General features: G+C 29.8%; 2 protein-coding genes and 1 non-coding gene across 8 annotated transcripts; 1 reads left to right on the forward strand and 2 right to left on the reverse strand.

Annotated features, from left to right (window-relative positions):
- Nucleotides 1-3,473: 3,473 nt before the first annotated feature.
- Nucleotides 3,474-9,347, reverse strand: LOC112680489 (60S ribosomal protein L3). The gene is made up of 8 exons (XM_025550588.1): nt 9,226-9,347; nt 6,466-6,658; nt 6,234-6,402; nt 5,767-5,902; nt 5,412-5,598; nt 5,148-5,350; nt 4,229-4,384; nt 3,474-3,709 (listed from the first exon to the last, which is right to left on the reverse strand). Exons 1-8 carry the CDS (start codon nt 9,226-9,228, stop codon nt 3,530-3,532), a joined length of 1,227 nt encoding a protein of 408 aa, XP_025406373.1. The 5' UTR covers nt 9,229-9,347; the 3' UTR covers nt 3,474-3,529.
- Nucleotides 6,119-6,196, reverse strand: LOC112680579. Its single transcript, XR_003148320.1, has one exon. It is a non-coding gene; the product is annotated as a small nucleolar RNA U43 (small nucleolar RNA).
- Nucleotides 9,348-10,021: 674 nt separating the features above from the next.
- LOC112680490 (RILP-like protein homolog) lies at nt 10,022-13,341 on the forward strand. 6 transcript variants are annotated; one of them, XR_003148313.1, is made up of 8 exons: nt 10,028-10,771; nt 11,150-11,288; nt 11,356-11,483; nt 11,557-11,760; nt 11,831-12,009; nt 12,292-12,462; nt 12,660-12,786; nt 12,873-12,959. XR_003148313.1 is itself a non-coding variant. In XM_025550589.1 (8 exons), the coding sequence occupies exons 1-8, from the start codon at nt 10,469-10,471 to the stop codon at nt 13,187-13,189; spliced, it is 1,356 nt and encodes a 451-aa protein (XP_025406374.1). In that variant the 5' UTR covers nt 10,029-10,468; the 3' UTR covers nt 13,190-13,341. The 6 variants fall into 6 exon arrangements, 3 of the variants coding, with proteins under 3 accessions (XP_025406374.1, XP_025406376.1, XP_025406375.1); XR_003148314.1 differs by having other exon boundaries at nt 10,029-10,771; nt 12,296-12,462; XM_025550589.1 differs by lacking the exon at nt 12,660-12,786 and adding an exon at nt 13,057-13,341 and having other exon boundaries at nt 10,029-10,771; nt 12,873-12,971.
- Nucleotides 13,342-18,391: the final 5,050 nt, after the last annotated feature.

The raw sequence follows: 18,391 nt of genomic DNA on the forward strand, positions 1-18,391 counted from the left end.
TTGGGGCCAATCACCCACCTACCATGTTTACCAACATGGACACAGTAATTTGAGCACATGGCCAGATTTGTGTTGATGGGGAATGAGGATATATTTCTTTATCACTGTATTTAAAATAAAATCTTAAAAGCATTTGCTATACAAAAAGCAAGAAAAAATACTTTTACATAAAATATTAATTTTATTTAATTTGTAGATATTTGTATTATAATAAATTATAGTATGTTTGCAATTTTTTTATTATACTTAATTAAAAAGGTTTAAATTTGTTTTAAAATATTAAAAAATTGTTTTCTTTTTTGGGAACCTACAACCATGTATTAATGACTTAACTATGGTCTTTGAAGGACTTAATTTGGGCTTGATTGAAGGAACATTTTAAATTATTATTGAGTAAGCGAATATGGTAAGGGCTTAGAATCGGTGTCTTCTTACTACCACCATTTCATACGATTATAATTATATTGGTAATGTAATTTAATTTCAATAGTTCGTTTGGGCGTTAAAGAAAGTATCGTGGCTACTATAATATTAGTAAGTAATATTTATCTCCTTGGTAACGTATAAAAAAAAATTTGTTAGAAAGTATTTTTTGCTAATACTCTTCACTCCCCATCAATATATTATTGAGCGAACATCTATTTCCCTGATTTACTGTTAAAATCTTACGATTTTACCTTTTCAATCAAGACTTTTGTTTGAACAACTCCATTATTAAAATGGATTATTTATACATAGTAATATACTTTACAATATACTCAACATTTTAATTTTATAAATACGATTTAAGTTTATCATAGACGAATATTGGTAGGGATAACCCTCTCCTCCCTTAGAATCAGAACTTAACAATCAACGAATTGAAATTTCTCTACGGTTCTAAACGACTTTATAAATTTTCATACTCCCCTAAAGCCCCTCCTAGATGCAACTAAATATTCGTCTATGAAATGTACTTGTATACAGTGTTGTATGACCCGCAATAATTACTACATTTAACATATTGGTGACTTTAAGGATACCGAACACTCTGTATATAATTTATATAATATATATACCACGTACTAAGATCTTATAAATTATATGTATAATCAGGGTTCGGGACTTATCTTATAGCATTTAACAAACTTTTAAACAAAAATATTCAATAAAAAAAATTACCCAAAATAGGAAAAAATTAGCAACAATTTCTAAATTTTCTTTTTGCATGAACATGATAAAGTAGTAGATATATTTTTAATTGTGCTGGATATATAATTAAAGATTATAAAAATATTAAAACAAAGTCCATATTATAATTAAATTAAAAAATAAAAAAATAAATGAATCTTTATACTATAAAAAAAAAAAAAGTCTAACTTTGATTTTCGAGACTACCTTATTTCTTATGAATTTTCCGATGAATTTTTTGAAAAATGAAATGTAAACGCTAATTATTGAAAAAAATAAAAAAAATGTGAGTTAGGTCAGTGGCGTACGTCATCGTTTATAATTAAGTAAAGATATGCAAAAAAATAAAAAATAAATATTTTTTTTTAAAAAAAATCTTCAAAAAAAGCACTTTCAATTGTTATAACATACTTCCATATCACTCTATTACATTTTATATCAAACCATAAAAATAAGCAAATACTACAAATCCCAAGGCCTGATTATAATAATCATTATCTAGGGTTGTAACAAAAATGTGAAGTTAATATTCATATAACTAGTACAATATATGTTTAAAAATATTATAAATGTTAAAAAATGGTTAGTAACAATTTTAATATATGTATATTTTCGGAAAACTTTAAAAGGGATTTTGATACCTATATTGTTTTGAAAATTAAAAACAACTAAACATTTTACTTGAAAACACATTCAAGATATGATAATGTCATTATCACTTATTTTACTTAATCACCTGTAGGTATTACAATTAGACCAACAGGTATAACAATGTAAACAGCAAATTTCATCCCCGTCGCCTGGACGTATTTTATAAAAAGCACCTGACCACGCCACAGCGCAGTACGGTATTATTATAACTCGCGTTCTATCGTCTTGCAGTTGGATTTCTTGAGCCGTGATCCGATGCCAGTGGTGGATCACTTCATGGCTTACCAGTTCCGCGCCCGTCCTGCAGATCCCGCCGCAGGAGTGGCTGTGGTCGCGGTGGCCGGCGATGCTGTGGTGCCAGTGATGCGGTCCGGGCACGGGACGATAGGCACAAGGACTGGAATCGAGGTGTGCGAGCAATGTTTTGAGTGCAGCCCTGACAGGGAGGAGCTTTGAAAACACATGCACGACGCGCACGGTGACGACATGAGGCTACAGTGCGCCGAGGACGGCTGCGGCAGGCGCTTCTTGTCGTTGGCCGCACCACGCCGCGTGCGATGACGGACAGGTACAATACACGTGCGAACTCTACGGCCTTCAACAAACACGTTTCCAAAGAACATCCGGGTGCTAGAGCCGTGTTGTGCGGCCGGTACGCGGGCGACGTTCGGTCGCTAGTGCGGCACGTGGACGCCGCGCACATCTGGTCCGAAGTGGTCGCGTGCAAAACGGGAAGCGGTGACGGTGTCGACCCAGTACGCACTATTCGCTGTGACGTATGCAGTAAGCGGTACGGCAACAATCACCTGATGCGGTCGCACAGGCAAATACACGTTATCAAAAGCCCACATTTTGATGTCGCCGATCAGGAACCGACGGCGCAGTCCTGTGCCACGGCCGCGTTTCAATGACTACCACATGTGCTCGTGTTTACATTATCGTTTCTGGTGATGTGTATTGTTTAACACATTTTACGTTCCTCTGTTTACGATACATTGTTTCCTTGCATTTTAACCGTCCAAGGTTCTGACTTATAATTGACAATCGTGTATTTGTATCATATATATATGTGTTTATGTATACTACTACAATAGTACATTTACGTAATATTTTTATTTTAGAAAATTCTAATACCAAACAAAGATTTAATAAAAACAAATATTTTCTTAAATCTACATCTAAACTTCTGCTTTAAACGTCCCAGAAATATAAATACAAGGTTTTTATTAAGAGCCCGTTGAAAACATCCATTTCGGTATCGATAATATTGACGGCTTTTGGTAGGAAAACCTCGACCAATGATCCTCCTTCACAGGCTTCATTCCACTAATATCCTCATTAGTCTCAAAGACGTTTCCCACATTCACACGCCGCGCATATTTAAATTCTAGCACAATACTTGATAAACCTATCCGTCAGCTTACTACGTAAATGGCTGTGCAATTTATCAATAATACTTGGTACCTACTAAATATTGAACGATTTACCTCCTCCAAGTTTATAATTTAGAAGTAGGATCACTAGACGCTCCCTTCCTTCAAACTCCATTTCTAATGTCATCATATTAACTAATTGTTTTCTTATGTATACAAATTGTAAATGTCCTTTTAAAAAATAAATGTTCAAGTAGAGGATAAGATAAAAAACAAAAATATTCCAGATTAGGATTTTAATTTTTTTACAAATTGTCAAAACCTACAATTTATAATTATTTCACTGCCGCTGTAGCATTTTCTTCTTCACGAATCCTGTCTTTCTTCAATGGACCCATGAATGCAGCCTTGTCGGCAACAGTCTGGAAACGTCCATGACCAAACTTGGAAGAGGTATCGATGAATTTCAAGTTGATGCTTTCCAAAGCAGCACGTTTTGTGTGTACCAACAATGACTAAAAATTAAATTAATTGTCAAATAAAATATTTATATTTCATGTAATAGTAAAATGTAAATCTATGTTAAGTAATGTTTAATTAGATGTAAAGATCACCAATGACCTCAGTCCTATCAATGCGTATAACATAACAATCATTGAGTGTCATGAATTTAATGGCTCTAGTTTGTTATACATCATTGGTCACAACTTTAAACATCATACAAAATACAATCACAAGACTTCAGTCCTATCAATGCAATAAAAGACTTGTTTGTAAATCATTTAAAAGAGTGACTCTAATAAAAAATTTTTTTCATAAATTAACACATTTCTTTAATAAAATTTACATTTAAGAAAAAAAAATGTCATTTCGAAAACGACAATAATCAAATTATAGCATAGTTTAATGTAAAAACCTCAGAGTTAAATTGGGATCAAGCGATTAGTTCACAGACATTCGTAGGATTGGCTCTGGTTTTTCATCATTGGTTTTTCTAAACAACATAAATCTATTTCACAAATACATAAACTTACTTTACGAAGAGTGATAACTCGTTTCTTTGGACCAACACAGCATCCCTTAATCATAATGAAGTCATTATTAACTTCACCATAATGAGGGAAACCACCCATGGGAGTAATGGTCTTTACTGTTAGATCATACTCGGTTGATGCATTGTTCTTAATAATCTAGAAAAAAAAAACATTCAAAATAAAATTGACAACTCATTGAATGTAATTAATAAAAATACCCTATATTAATGTATATATATATATATATAAAAGTTAAATATTTAGAAAGGCAGCATGGGATATCTTCATAAATATCGAGTATGCAAATATCATGTATTATCATAAAATTCAAAATAAGTTGACAAAATATACCAGGCATGGTCTACTAGCAAGTCACTGCCCGATGGACTCTTGCACGTTACGGAATAATGCCTACTTTCAACACCAATCTTAACCACAAGGATTAGAGGGTCAAATTGATCTATGATGTGATAGCCTATACATCTCGATTGATACAAGATCCTTATCCTATCTAAATAGTTAAACTATTTCATCAAAATATAATTTTAAACACATAATTTAAGTTTTAGTCTTGGTTTGTCAGTAGGAAGGCAGCATATAAATATCTTCACAATAATCAAGAATGCAAACATTATGTATTATCATCATTCAATCCAAGACTGCAATATAAACAGAAAAAATGTGCCAGGCATGGTCTACTAGTAAGTCATTGCCCGATGGGCTCTTACATGTTACGGAATAATGCCCAACTTCAACCACAAATCCGAACTAAAAGTAAGGCAGGCTAAAATAATTTATGATGGAACGGTATATACGTCATGATAAAACATAACCCTTTCACCGTTTGATTACCAAAGGTAATCCATCAATGAATGTTAAAATTCTTTATTCTCAATAAAAAAAAAATATATATAACTACCTTTCCATCCTTCATACGACAACCAAGTCCAATACGATAAATCTTCTTATTGATTTCTGTACGGTGATGGTAACCTTTTTGACCGGCACGCGCAACAGTGAACTGAACACGACTAGGATGCCACGCTCCAATACAGGCAACTTTTCGTAAACCCTTATGTGTCTTACGGGGCAATTTCTTTGTATGCCAACGAGATGTAACACCTGAAAATAGTTTTTAAATGTTAATATTAAATTCTATAACTTACAGATTATAAACACAGACCTTTATATCCACGACCCTTTGTAACACCAATACAATCAATCATCTCATCTGGGGCAAAAACGTGAGATACTGGTACAGGCATTTCAAAATGTTCTTTAGCCCATTGTACTTTTTCAGCAATAGTTCCACCATTTACTTGAATTTCCATAATATGGGCTTTCTTCTGGCGTTTCTTCAATAGTTTCATCTATAGAGAAGTAAATTAACAATTGAAAACTTTTTAAAAATTTAAAAACATTAATAGCAATTTAATAAACCTCAGACCGCCCTAGGGATTGACATCAAATAAATTCAGTGTCTAACTGTATAACTAAAATCATCATTGGTAAAACTGAGAATGAAAAAATCCCATTACCTGAGTGTGAGCAATGACACGGACAACTTTGGAGTATTTAGCAATTTTAGCAAGATCTTTAGCGATTTGTTTCTTGCCATTTTCATCTTGCCACTTCCTGGAGTACTTGACAAAAGCCTTCTTCTTAGATTTGTACCTAAAGGCAGAACTCATAAATGAAGAGTGGTCTCATCGTAGACAAGTCTAGAGAGGAGACACAACTACCTCTTCTAGCCGCATTTCAAATGAATTGAAATCATCAGCAATAAGTTTTAACTCTCATCCGCTAACGGAGAGGAGAGATAAGTAGTTAAAATTCATACAAAGAGATTAAAAAATCATCAATCTGGGTGTATAAAATATTAGTAAATTAAGCCTCAGACCGCCCTAGTAAAGTGGCATCATAGTAATCAGTAATCTAACTGTAAACATTTTTAAACTAAATCATCACTGGCTATTTTAATTAACACTATAAATAAACAACATACCAGTTTTTGTAGAAACGTCTACGACAATCTTCAGATAGATGTTCAGCAAATACAGTCTTCAATGGTTTAAGACCATATGGAGTTTCAACATAACCAACAACCCCAACAATTATCATTGGTGGAGTTTCTAAAATGGTAACAGGCTCCACAATTTCCTTTTTGTTAAGTTCTATGGGCATATAAAGTCAGTTAAGAAAAAAACAAAACAAAGAAAAAAGACAAGCAAACTTACTTGATCCAGGACGATCAGCTTCACGAACAACATGGGTCATACCAGCTTTGTAAGCAATAAAAGCGGTTAAATGGATAGGTTTGCTTGGATCATCTTTGGGGAAAGACTTCACTCTACCACGATGACGACGTGCACGCTTCTTTGGGTAGAAACCCATAGAACCATGACGAGGGGCACTGAATTTACGATGAGACTAAATAAATAATAACCACATGTAAAATAAGCAAACCACAAAAAAATAAATTAAAAATTAACTAAGACTATGCATCTAACGTGGTAAAGGGAATCAAAAGTTCATGGACAAGTTAATTAAAAAAAAATAATAATAATAATCTTATAGTATTGTGTTCACTGTGAATTGTAAAATGGTATTAAATTTATACTATTTCTATAACATTTATGTATCCAAAATCCAAAATCAGCAGTTTGCAATGTATGTATCAGATATGTGTAATTATTATTATTATTAATACATACTCTTAATAATTAATAATAGACCTTTTAATTGATTATTTGTAGAACCAATAGTAAAGTAAACCATATAAATAACATATCTGAGTTGCTATAAAATTTAGATTTCAAAATTTCGATTTTCCAGAACATTTCTTTAAAGATACTAAATGCATTTTTATTACAAGAATTTATTTTTATAACACTATAGCTGTGATAATAGTAAATTAAGATTTGTTACCTTTATTTTATTAATCACTGATTAATTTTAAATATTCATAGTAGGAAAATTTTATAATAAAACTACCCTAACAACAAGTACAACCGTATCTGCAAAAACCTTATTTTTCAGGAGAGCTTAAAAACCACCTAATTTTCAATAAATGTAAACAATTTATTGATGTAATAATAATTATGAATACATAAAGCTAAATAATGAATAGTTTGGTATATAGCTATCTATATATATATATCAATAACCATATTATTTTATATTTAAATATTTTTCCAACATTTTTCCTTATTTCTGATTTCACTGGCAAATTAAAAATTCTCCTGATAATTCCAAGTAGCATAGCATCCCTGCATATATTGTTTATAGGTCAATGGTAGACTCAACTAGTAGTGACAAAAGAAATAGTTAATTTGTGAAATCAAACCATGTAATCATTAAAATTAGTTACTATGTGATATTTCCCTAAAATGAGCGATGTTGCGTGCCATCGTTCAATAGTAAAGATGGTAATGATTTAGGAATATTCCAGATAAAATATTCAAACTAAGTTAAACTGTTTATTGAAATATTTCTAACAAATTATTTAATTAAATAAACAAATAAATTAGCGTGGAGGTGCTCACTAAAACATATCTTAAACACACCTGAATACTGGTCTATTCCCAACCCCCTTATGTACTTAGGTCTTGTAGGAATTGGCCATGGCACATTTCAATGTAATAAGTTATTTTTAACTATTGTTACTATCCTGAGGTGCTAAATTGTAATTTAAAAGGTCGACCTCGGTAATATTACTATTCTCACATTTCTCATATTTTGTTAAACACTTTTATTAATTGCATTTATATATGACTTTGAAATGTAGCCCGACAGCTCATATTCGTGTTACCAAAAAGTCTTAATCATTCCTTTCTAAATTGTTCACCAATTTCTACTATTTATGTGATTCTCCTATGTACTGGTAGTTGTAAGTACCTACATTTATGTATGTCCTTAACAGCAGGACATTACATTTTACATTTACACCTTCAATAGGAGTAATCGAATAAATAAAAAAAATTGAATAGCATAATCAGTAGTAGAAATAAAAAAATTATCATGGTAAATATTTAATTCAGTACTTTTTAAGATAATATCACAGGACTTATTCAAATAATCCGATCAATTGGATATGATTAATATTTCAGTGGACAGTGAAGCAATTAAGTTAATAAGCTATACACCTCCAGCACTATTGGTTCAAAAATAAAAATCTCTAACCATCAATAATATTCGGAGTTTGGATTGTCAAAATCATTCGATTGTTTAAAATAATCCAATAATTCCCATAACTGCTACTAATAAGACAAAAATTTAAATAGAAGATGAACTACGTTACTTGGAATATTTTATTAAACACACGAAAAAAACGTGTTTGACCATTTCAGACCCCAGGAACATTACAATGTGCATATAATTGAATATTTAATAAAAAATTACTAATAAGAGTTTAATTGACGACCATTATTATATTACAAGTTAGAACACATGATATTTTCGATTTCAGTATAATCAAAGTGTTTACTTTTTAACGAGATTGCAATATATTATAACTGTGAATTTAAAACACACAAATCATAAAGAACAAAACGAAAATACTTAAGTTAATATTATTTGAAAGATTATATGAACAAAAGGTTTTTTAATAATGTAGTTGTTAATTTATATTGTTTGTAATATTTGTTATCAAGAAAAATGTTTATAATTAAATTTGTAAAATATTTTAATTTAAATAATTTGGTGTTGGTTTCAATCGTACATGATTATTAAATAATAAATAATGATAAAAAAACGAGGCGAGCATGGCACTCACTCAAGACCAATGGCGGGACGTTACATAGCAATTATTTTTGCAAAGAAGTAAGGTGTTCATTAGTAAATACACGTGTACAACATGGTAAATGTGCCATGAAACAAGACATGACAACAGACATGAACACCGTACGCAGTCGATAAATGTGGTCGTTAAAAATTAATCAATGTAAATAATGCTAAAGAACGGGTCGAGTAAATAGTTAGACGAGACAAGTACTTACCATGATAGAATTGTCAAAGGATCAAACCAGATAAAAAAATTTTAAAACGTAGAAAAAATGGACGAACGCGACAACCAGCGAAGGCCACGTCCAACGAAATGAACGAGTATTTGATGACAAACGAAGCAATGGCTATAGTAATCGGTACATGGCTAGTCCGGTGGTCGGTATCAGTGTTACCACGTCATCATATGGTGTTGCCAACTTACGCGTCCAAATAGTAAGGGAAACTAAGCATTCTTTTGAGTTAAGCTGCGTTTACACAGTTCACTTTTGACGATCATTTCGGATGAATCATCCTAAGTGAACAATGTAATTAATTAAATCATCAGAAGTAATCACCCTCATTGAACGATGTTCGAATCGAACTTTTATTTACTTTGAGCGATTCATCCACGTTAAATCATCAAAAGTGAACCGTGTAAACCAGTGGCGTATACAGAAAATATTTTCGGGAGGGGCTAGTATGGACAGAGTTAAATTATCATTGCTATCTAAGAATAATTAACAAGACACAGTAGGTACTTAACTACATTTCAATTATAGAATGTCCCAAAACGATTTGACATTGGACGCAAATTCTAAATAAGCATAAAACACCATTAAAATATAACATACGTTTAAATTAATTTTTAAGTTTTTTAAAATATTTCTGGTGGGGGTGGGGTGATGTAGACCACTAGGCCTCCTATATATGCCACTGGAGTAAACGCTGCTTTACGTCATTTTGAGTTTTCTCAACGTAAGACAAGGTATACTTTATGGTGTACACCATGGTTAAAGCAAAAGACGTAATAAAATAATTGTTTCGTACTGATTACGCGTGACCAATAATAATAAACGATATGATAAATGATAATCGTTCGATAGTATCCGTTTGGTCAACAGCCTGGTAAAGAGTACTTTAATCATAGATTTATATCATATCATGGCTTTTATAGTCTATTAAACAGAAATTAGCGGCTGCCTGTAAACTTGTGAACCGCTCAAAAGACTTGTCCTTATCTTACGTTCAGCCGTTTCTAAAGGTCAACAGGTCCATTGATTACACGACCGTACAATCACATAAAAGTCAATACTTTCCAAACATTTCTGTTCGACCCGCATTTAAACATTCTTAATATATTCGAACATCATATACATCTATTTTCGAACTGATTTTATTGCCCCTGGGTTTGTCCGTAAACCAAAATAGTAGTAAACACTAAACAACGATTGTCATTGTTAGTACTAGATTCCTCAAATGCTCTTGCACTTCGTCGGCTCATCAAAAATGGAAAACTACAAGTGTTGCTCACTGTCTGTTATTGACGTCTATGACATCGCGCAAGACATCGGCCGCGAGTTTGAATCCATCATAGACGCTTACGGTACAGATGCCATTACAGGTCTAATGCCTAAGGTAGTCACTGCCCTAGAACAGATGGAAATGTTAGCTATGAAGAACGAACGTGAGAACACTACAGTGGACGATTTACGGTCAACAATACAACAACTTGAAATGGATAAACAGGAACGATCTGAAGATAGGATTAAATATGAAAAGGTACTTTTTGCTATTGTCATATTTTTTTTTATTTAATAATCTGTGAAACAACTAAGATGTACCTTGTTATATATGCCTATACTGGTCTGATCTAGCAGTTCAACTTTAAGAGTTCTGATCAATTATATATATTATACATTGTTTTTATGTACTGAATTAACTTTGTCTTTGACAATTTTACTGTGAACATAAATTATTTCTTTATTTTACTAAATAAATAAAATACTAATTGGGTTTGTTTTTATTTATAATACTCATTCAATTTACAGCAAAGACAATATTTATATAAGGCTTATTTTTTCTATAATTTATGTTTAGTATAGGGATCTATGATTTAAACTGTTAATAACATTATTAACAGTTACTGTTATCTTATAGGAAATGGAACAAATTGAAGATAAATGGCGTGAAGACTATAATGAATTGTTGGATACAGTTTCTAGACTTCAAGATGATAACCGTAAATTGACAGAGTCCTTACAAGCCGCTGAAAAGGATAAGATTTATGACCAAAAATGTATTATTTAAAACATTTGTTGTTTTAATATTGGTAATAAACTGAAAATTAAGTAATTTTGTTTTAGCTCAAGTTTTAAGTCCTGATGTTGATACTGTAGCTCTTCAACGTTTGCGCCATACTGTTGATCATATGCGTGATAATATTAGAAGCTATGAACATCAATTAAATTCAAAAAGCAATGAAGTTGATTCTGTAAATTAAAATTTCAATAATTTGTTATTTATACACTGTTAAATAATTCTATACCAATTAAAATTATTTATAGTTGACTGTTCAAATGGAAAGACTGCAAACTACTTTAAAAGATTTACGGCGTAAACATCGTTTCGTTCAGACACAATGTCGTTCTTTGGTTGAAGAAAGAGCTGATATTCTTTCTCAACTACAGAAGCAGCAAAAGGAGTTTATTTCACTTAGACAAAGGTTTGGAATGGCTCAAAAAGAAAACGAAGATCTCTCGAAGTATAGGGTTAGTAACAAACAATTTTATATGCATTGTACGTATCTAACTCTGGTTAATTGGTTAATTTTTTATTTAGGATGATGTGCCAGATTTAAAAAACAAAGCCATATATGATTTAGATGATCCAGATAGACCAAAATTTACGACTAATGAATTGAAAGATATTTTAACTGAACGTAATGAATTAAAAACTCGTGTCAATGAACTTGAAGATGAACTCTCACAATATAGACCAGTAGAACAGTTGACTGAATCGTACGTTAAATTAAATATCAATTTTATTGATAAAATTGCTTTTAAAATATTCCGCTTTAACATTTTCTTATATTGAAAAAAATATAGTTATTTATTTACTTAAATTCTTTAATTTTTAACTAACTACCTTTACCAATAAATTCAACCAACAAAAAAACTAAGTTATATCCTACTAAATTAGCACTATTTTATTTTCCATTTGCACGCTTGGTACATTGTATGCTTACAATTTGCTTGGTTTACCACAAATCTACCACTTGTGCATGTAAACTTCTACATTAGCCAGGCACGAGATCAAATCCAAGAAACGCGGATACGAAGAATTATCTTACGACAATGCACTAGAACAGTCAGTCACAGGAAAATTTTTAACACCCCTCCGATCGATAAGGAAGACACGCAAGTGTCTGTCATCACCTCAGAAAGTCCACCAGATGGAACATCCCCATGCAGGTAAGTTTCAAATATATTACACATGGTTGCATACTGTTGATAACCCTTTCATAATAACTTATAATGACTTATAAGCAATGAAACGCTTACATGGTCTTTTATGAGTTGCTCTTTTATAATTATTGCTGTTGTAAAATATTTTCATTCCGCTATTAATGCACGGCAGTAGATCATTAAATAATTTTATTTTCTTAAAGACTAAATCAACTACTACAAACTCAACTACAATAAAAACGAAACTTATTGACTGTATAAAAACTGAAAAACCATTTCAACCTACAAAAGAAAGCTAATGTTTACATAAAAATTGTTTCATATTGTCAAGTATGCGAGTTTTTAAATTTAAAAATGTTTATTCTATATTTTTTATTAAAATGGTATGATTTATGTAATAATTGTATTTTGTTAAGATCTGATGATGAACAGGAAGAAGGCCCTGTTCAAGGACCTTTACCCTTAGAACCAGATGATGCACCATGGAAACGATCAGAGTCTGGTATTCGTAAACTGTAAGTGTATCATACTATATTCTATTCTAGCTATAATTGATACAGGGTACAGCTATTTTATTATTTTATTTTTATTTTTTTGCAGTTTTCGTAAAATGTTTGGTGAAACTAACAATGTGTTATTTTCTAAAACTAGTCCTCAACATCCTAAGTTATCGTTACCCAAAATGGTTGTATCCATTGGTAATTCGTCTATTTTGGGACCATCTGAAGTGTGATAAGTAAAACATTGATCTCAAATTGAATTCTTGTACTTTTTAAAAAGTATTATCATAATGCGTATGCTTAGTTAAATGATAGGAGGTCAATAAACTGTAATTTAAATAACCAAAAATCAAATTTGTAATTTTGTAAAAAAAAAAAAAGTATTATTTCAATTTTTATTTATTTATTTATAAACCTTTTTTATTTTTTTTTTATTTTATTATTAACTAAACCAGCAAGAACTTTACTCATGTGTTTAACTATTTTTATTTTGGAATCGAACTATTATTTAATCAAAATTATACTCTTATATGTATTTATCTTTTGGTGTTAAAATCAAATCATAGTCTATTAATAGTGAAAAAATATGTGATTTATTAACATGCCATAAAAATATGAATCAAATGAATAAATTATATTTTAAATAATAAGACAGTGATATTTACTATCACAAATTTTTCTCAAATGCTTATATTTATATTAATAATGTGTTAGGCTTTGGTTGATTAACTTTTGCATTATTTTAAAGTTATAAAATATTTGTATAGTTTTGTTTTTAGTTTATGTTGACTATTTATTATGTACACAATGTACAATAATAATTATTTAAGGCTTACTTTGTTTTTCGTTTAATATGGTTACTCATCTAGTCGAGTCATGAATTATATGAATTTGGTATTAATTATTTATTATTATTTATACTGATGTTTTGTGTACATACTTATTCAAAATAAAAGTATATTTTTCTAGAGATTTTTAAATCAAATATTTAATTAACTTTAAATAGTAATTCTTTATTATTATGTTTAAAAATTGCATAACTATGCTTTATAATGTATAGAGCGTAAATTTGTTTAAAATTGGAAAACATCATTTAAATGTAATGTTTTGTTTACCTATCCTTTACAGACCGAAAACATTTTTTTAATTGTTTAATCAATTTGATTAAACATTCCTACATATACCTAATGTATTATTAAAAAATAAACATGATAAAACATAACCTTTAAAATCATATGAGATCGTTCTGAACAAAATAGAAAAAATAATAATGAAAAAAAAAAGCCGAATCTCCCAATTGTGTCTTGTCGGTCTGTAAGGGCTAATAGAGAATAGTTGAACAATTTTTATTATATTTCTTGAGAAAATATTTTTGCTTTTTATTATTAAAATAACTAATTATAATTGTCAAATATTCATGTTTTAAAAAAAAATATCAAATTACATTATTCATAAATGTATAAAAAAAAAAAAATTTTATTTGTGTATTCATGTGGTACAAATCTTAATTGAGCAATTATTGGAGTAGAATATAATATGTGATTAGTATGAATCAAAATATAAGATTTTTCATTATTTCCTTTAAACCTAATTCTGCCATTTGCTGATGATATCTGCTCTGTTTTTAGACTCATATCTCTAAAATAAATGAATTGCAAATTCATAACATTTAAATTTTTTAATCGTTTTATTCTTAGTTTCAAACTGTTGGACCATCATTTACTATATTAAGGTGGTTAAACTGATTGAAAAATATCGTTTTTAATCCTTAGGCTGTGATTAAATTGTGAGACTGCCTGATTCGATTTCAATTCTGTAAAAATCTTAAAATTTCATTACACTTTTTCTAGATCTTGATCCAGGGGTTTTTCGAATTACAAATTTCTACCTTATAGATATACACAAGTAAAAATGTATAAATTTTGTTTTTATCGTACCGAAGTCATGCATTCATATTTCGGAAAACGCCTCAATTAAGATCTTGAATACCTACAACTAAAATATCTGTATTAACATGGTATAAAAGAGTAGGGGTGATTTACAGATTATTTTAAGTTTTGATAGGATATTTTACCTTAGTTGCGCCTAAGTACAAAGGTATTATTTAATCATGCGATCGTCGAGGTGAACCCTAATTTTAAATAGGTAATAGAACCTACTATAAATACTTATACTTATTATAACTATCTTATTCCGTCCCAATTTCTTTTATTATTTTCATTTTTGATGCTAAAATAATAAAAAATTGTAATGATAAAAGTTAGAGTTACAAAAGAAACTATCGAACATTTCAAAAACTAGGTATATTTTACACCACATCTATCTATAGGCAAAAATCTGAAAACCGTAAATATTTATTCGGAACCCTGGGTAATATTTAATACTCACACAGTTGAATGCAGGCGAACGTAGCGGAAAATTCAAATTTTCACAAAGCTATCCAATAATTTCATAACTACTACACGCACTTATTTGCATAAAAATCACGATTACGAAACAGTGTGAACTAAACAACTGAAGATCCATGAATAAAATTTTCTTTGAATTATCAAAGCATCACGTACTTTTTTAAAGGGATGTAATAAACAATATTGAACTTAATATATATATATATATATATATGTAATAGAATTCATTCACGCTAATTTAAGTCATAAACAATCCATGCACAAAATATCATTCAAAGAAATGGAATTTCCTAATTCGTCACAGAATAAGTAATGAAAAATTTCGTTCACTTTTCATTCGGTCCAAATTTATAGTTGCGTTAAAAATATGAAATGGTTCAAATATTTACAAAATATATATTATTATTTAGTGTGAAATTTTGCCCCCCATCACTACGCCACTGCTTGGTATTATTATCTGTGGGGCTATATTTTAGGACTAGAAAAATGTATTCAAAAAACTCCGTATCTTTAGTTTGAATTAAAGCGAAAGAGAACATCTCCTAAAAAAAACAATTTATAGGTGTCTCATTTACCTGACATCTTATTTTACAATACATAAAAAATATTTTCTTTCAACAATTAATTGTTTTTTTGCCCAAATTTTCAAAACACTATCAACTAAGCGACAAAACATTGTCACTGGTCGACATTTGTGTCGTCTAATTCAGTGGTTCTCAACCTTTTTTGTACAACGACACCCAAATTTTGATCCATAAAAATGGTGACACTCTTAATACAAGGAATGCATTTTTAAAAAAGTAAAACTTACAAACCTTAATAAATTAATACATTTATATGTAAGCATTTAAAAAAAAAAAAAAAAAAAACGAACATTTTAAATTTACTTAAATTAAACGGTAAAAGGAAGTATTAATAAAAAAGTATTATAAACAACAGTATTAGTATATAAAAGAAATTAATGCGATACTTGTGATTGTCGAACTGAACATAAGTCTTCGATTCGTGGGCGAATGGTTGACAAAATTACGCGTAATTCACTTTCAATATCTTTAAGTGTAGACCTTTTTTTTGTTTTCATTATTTCTGTCGAAAACGATGATTTACACATGTAGGATATTGAGAATGGAAGCAATATTTGCAATGCTTTTTTGCTTACTCCGGCGTATTCGTTTTGCAAAGAAACCCAAAATTAATCATTTTCAGACGTATAAAATTTAGATTTTAAGGTTGTATTTGATGATATTTCTAACAAATGTTCTTTTTCCGTAGAAGTTAAATTTGCATTTTTAATATTTTCTTCTCCACATGGACCATATAATGAAACTACCCACTGTATTTCAATCGTTAAAAGTGATGGAAAATAACTCTTTAACTTTCGAAAAAGTGTCAACAAATGTTCGCTTATTATATTTTTCAATTCCATTTTTGATGATTCATTCTTAAATGCATTATTGATTATTCGACTGAAGAAAAGCATGAAAGATCATCTTTTTTTATGGATGATAATCATAAATTAATTTTTTAAACCAAAACTAAACATAGGTAATTAAAAGAAATAATTAATATTTCATGAACATTTTTACGTATAATTAATGTATTAATTTATTTAGAATACAATTCACTAACCACTGTATAGTATATTACTATATTAGTAGCCATATTCTATTTTTTATACATATAGTACTTACCTCATATGTTTCCGTCCTTTTATCTTTTGATAAGTTGTTACACTCTTTTTTTTATTTGAATATTTTTATTTTTTTGTTTGCCATATCTTGTATTATTTGCGACAAAATAAAAAAACACACAATTCGTCATATAATACGTAATATTGGATTGTGAATAAGAGTCGATCGTAGAAAGTAAGAGACTTCATCAATTATTGTGAACTCCAGTTGATAATAATAATAATAATAATAATAATAATAAACATAATTCATAAAAGTAATTCTATAAAACGATAACGCATGAACTAATAAGACGTATAACATACAAATAGATACACATCCGATAACGCATAGCCAGTGTAATTATCTAATTTTATCTTATTATAGCTCACGCACACTAATATCGATTTACACACTCACATTTATGCACGGTTGGTGCGCCGCCGATACAACATGTGAATTTAATTGCCTAAATTTTACTCCTTAATAAATTACCAGCACCGAACCCCTTAACGGCTCTATAAGTTACAAATTGTTGGATCTGTATACTACAGACCCGATTTTGGTTCAGTAACTTACAGATATATTAATGATAACCGATATTATCAATTACAAATTTTATCCGCAACATTTATATAATTCATTTTATTTCTTTTTAAATTATAATAATTTTAAACATTTAATAATAGAATCTTCTACGTCATCTTCGTCCAGCGATGATGATTTTGTTAAACAAATCGTTAAATTTTTTCTTAGACCACGAGTTTTTTCATGATAGATCAAATCCCTTAATGGATCACGGTTTATTCATAGGATTATGTATTATGATGTATTATGTTTATTATAATATTATAATTTTAAATTTATAAAATATGTTTATTTGGTATCAATAAGTTAATATTATTTTCATTATCACTATTTATTACATAAAATGCTGTTTAATTTATTTGGTAACCACCATAAACTTATAAGTCTATGGTAACCACAACTATCAATAAAATTAACTTTTCTTTATGAAACACCTTAATAATATTATCGATCAGTAAAACTTAACAGAATTAATAAGTTACAGTGCCAGCAACAAGTTTACACTGATCTTTATGCAACCCGATCTCAATGTATCAATATAATAGTTGGTACTAGTGCGTAGTGCGTGCACTACTTTTATTCGGTGACTGACTCACAGACTTTTATCTTAGTATAGAGTCTAATAAAGAAAACAATAATAAAGAAGATAAAAAAAATATAATAAAATATAATAGTATAGTAGTATTGAAGTCTGTGCTGTGACCATAGATAATAGAAGAATAGATAGGCCATTACAACTTATCACACGGGAATAAATATTTATTTTGAG

Source organism: Sipha flava, unplaced genomic scaffold (assembly GCF_003268045.1).
Source record: "Sipha flava isolate LNK unplaced genomic scaffold, YSA_version1 177_pilon_pilon, whole genome shotgun sequence".
Classification (NCBI taxonomy): domain Eukaryota; kingdom Metazoa; phylum Arthropoda; class Insecta; order Hemiptera; family Aphididae; genus Sipha; species Sipha flava.

Bases quoted from the DNA above. Each gene is read 5' to 3' on its own strand.
- LOC112680489 (XM_025550588.1), bottom strand. The intron at 6,403-6,465 runs GTAAGTTTGCTT...ATATGCCCATAG, and splicing joins AGCTGATCGTCCTGGATCAA to AACTTAACAAAAAGGAAATT. The intron at 4,385-5,147 runs GTAGTTATATAT...TTTTTTTTCTAG, and splicing joins GTCGTATGAAGGATGGAAAG to ATTATTAAGAACAATGCATC.
- LOC112680490 (XM_025550589.1), top strand. From the start codon at position 10,469: ATGCTCTTGCACTTCGTCGGCTCATCAAAAATGGAAAACTACAAGTGT. The intron at 11,761-11,830 runs GTTAGTAACAAA...TTTTTTATTTAG, and splicing joins AAGATCTCTCGAAGTATAGG to GATGATGTGCCAGATTTAAA. The intron at 12,010-12,291 runs GTACGTTAAATT...CTTCTACATTAG, and splicing joins GTAGAACAGTTGACTGAATC to CCAGGCACGAGATCAAATCC.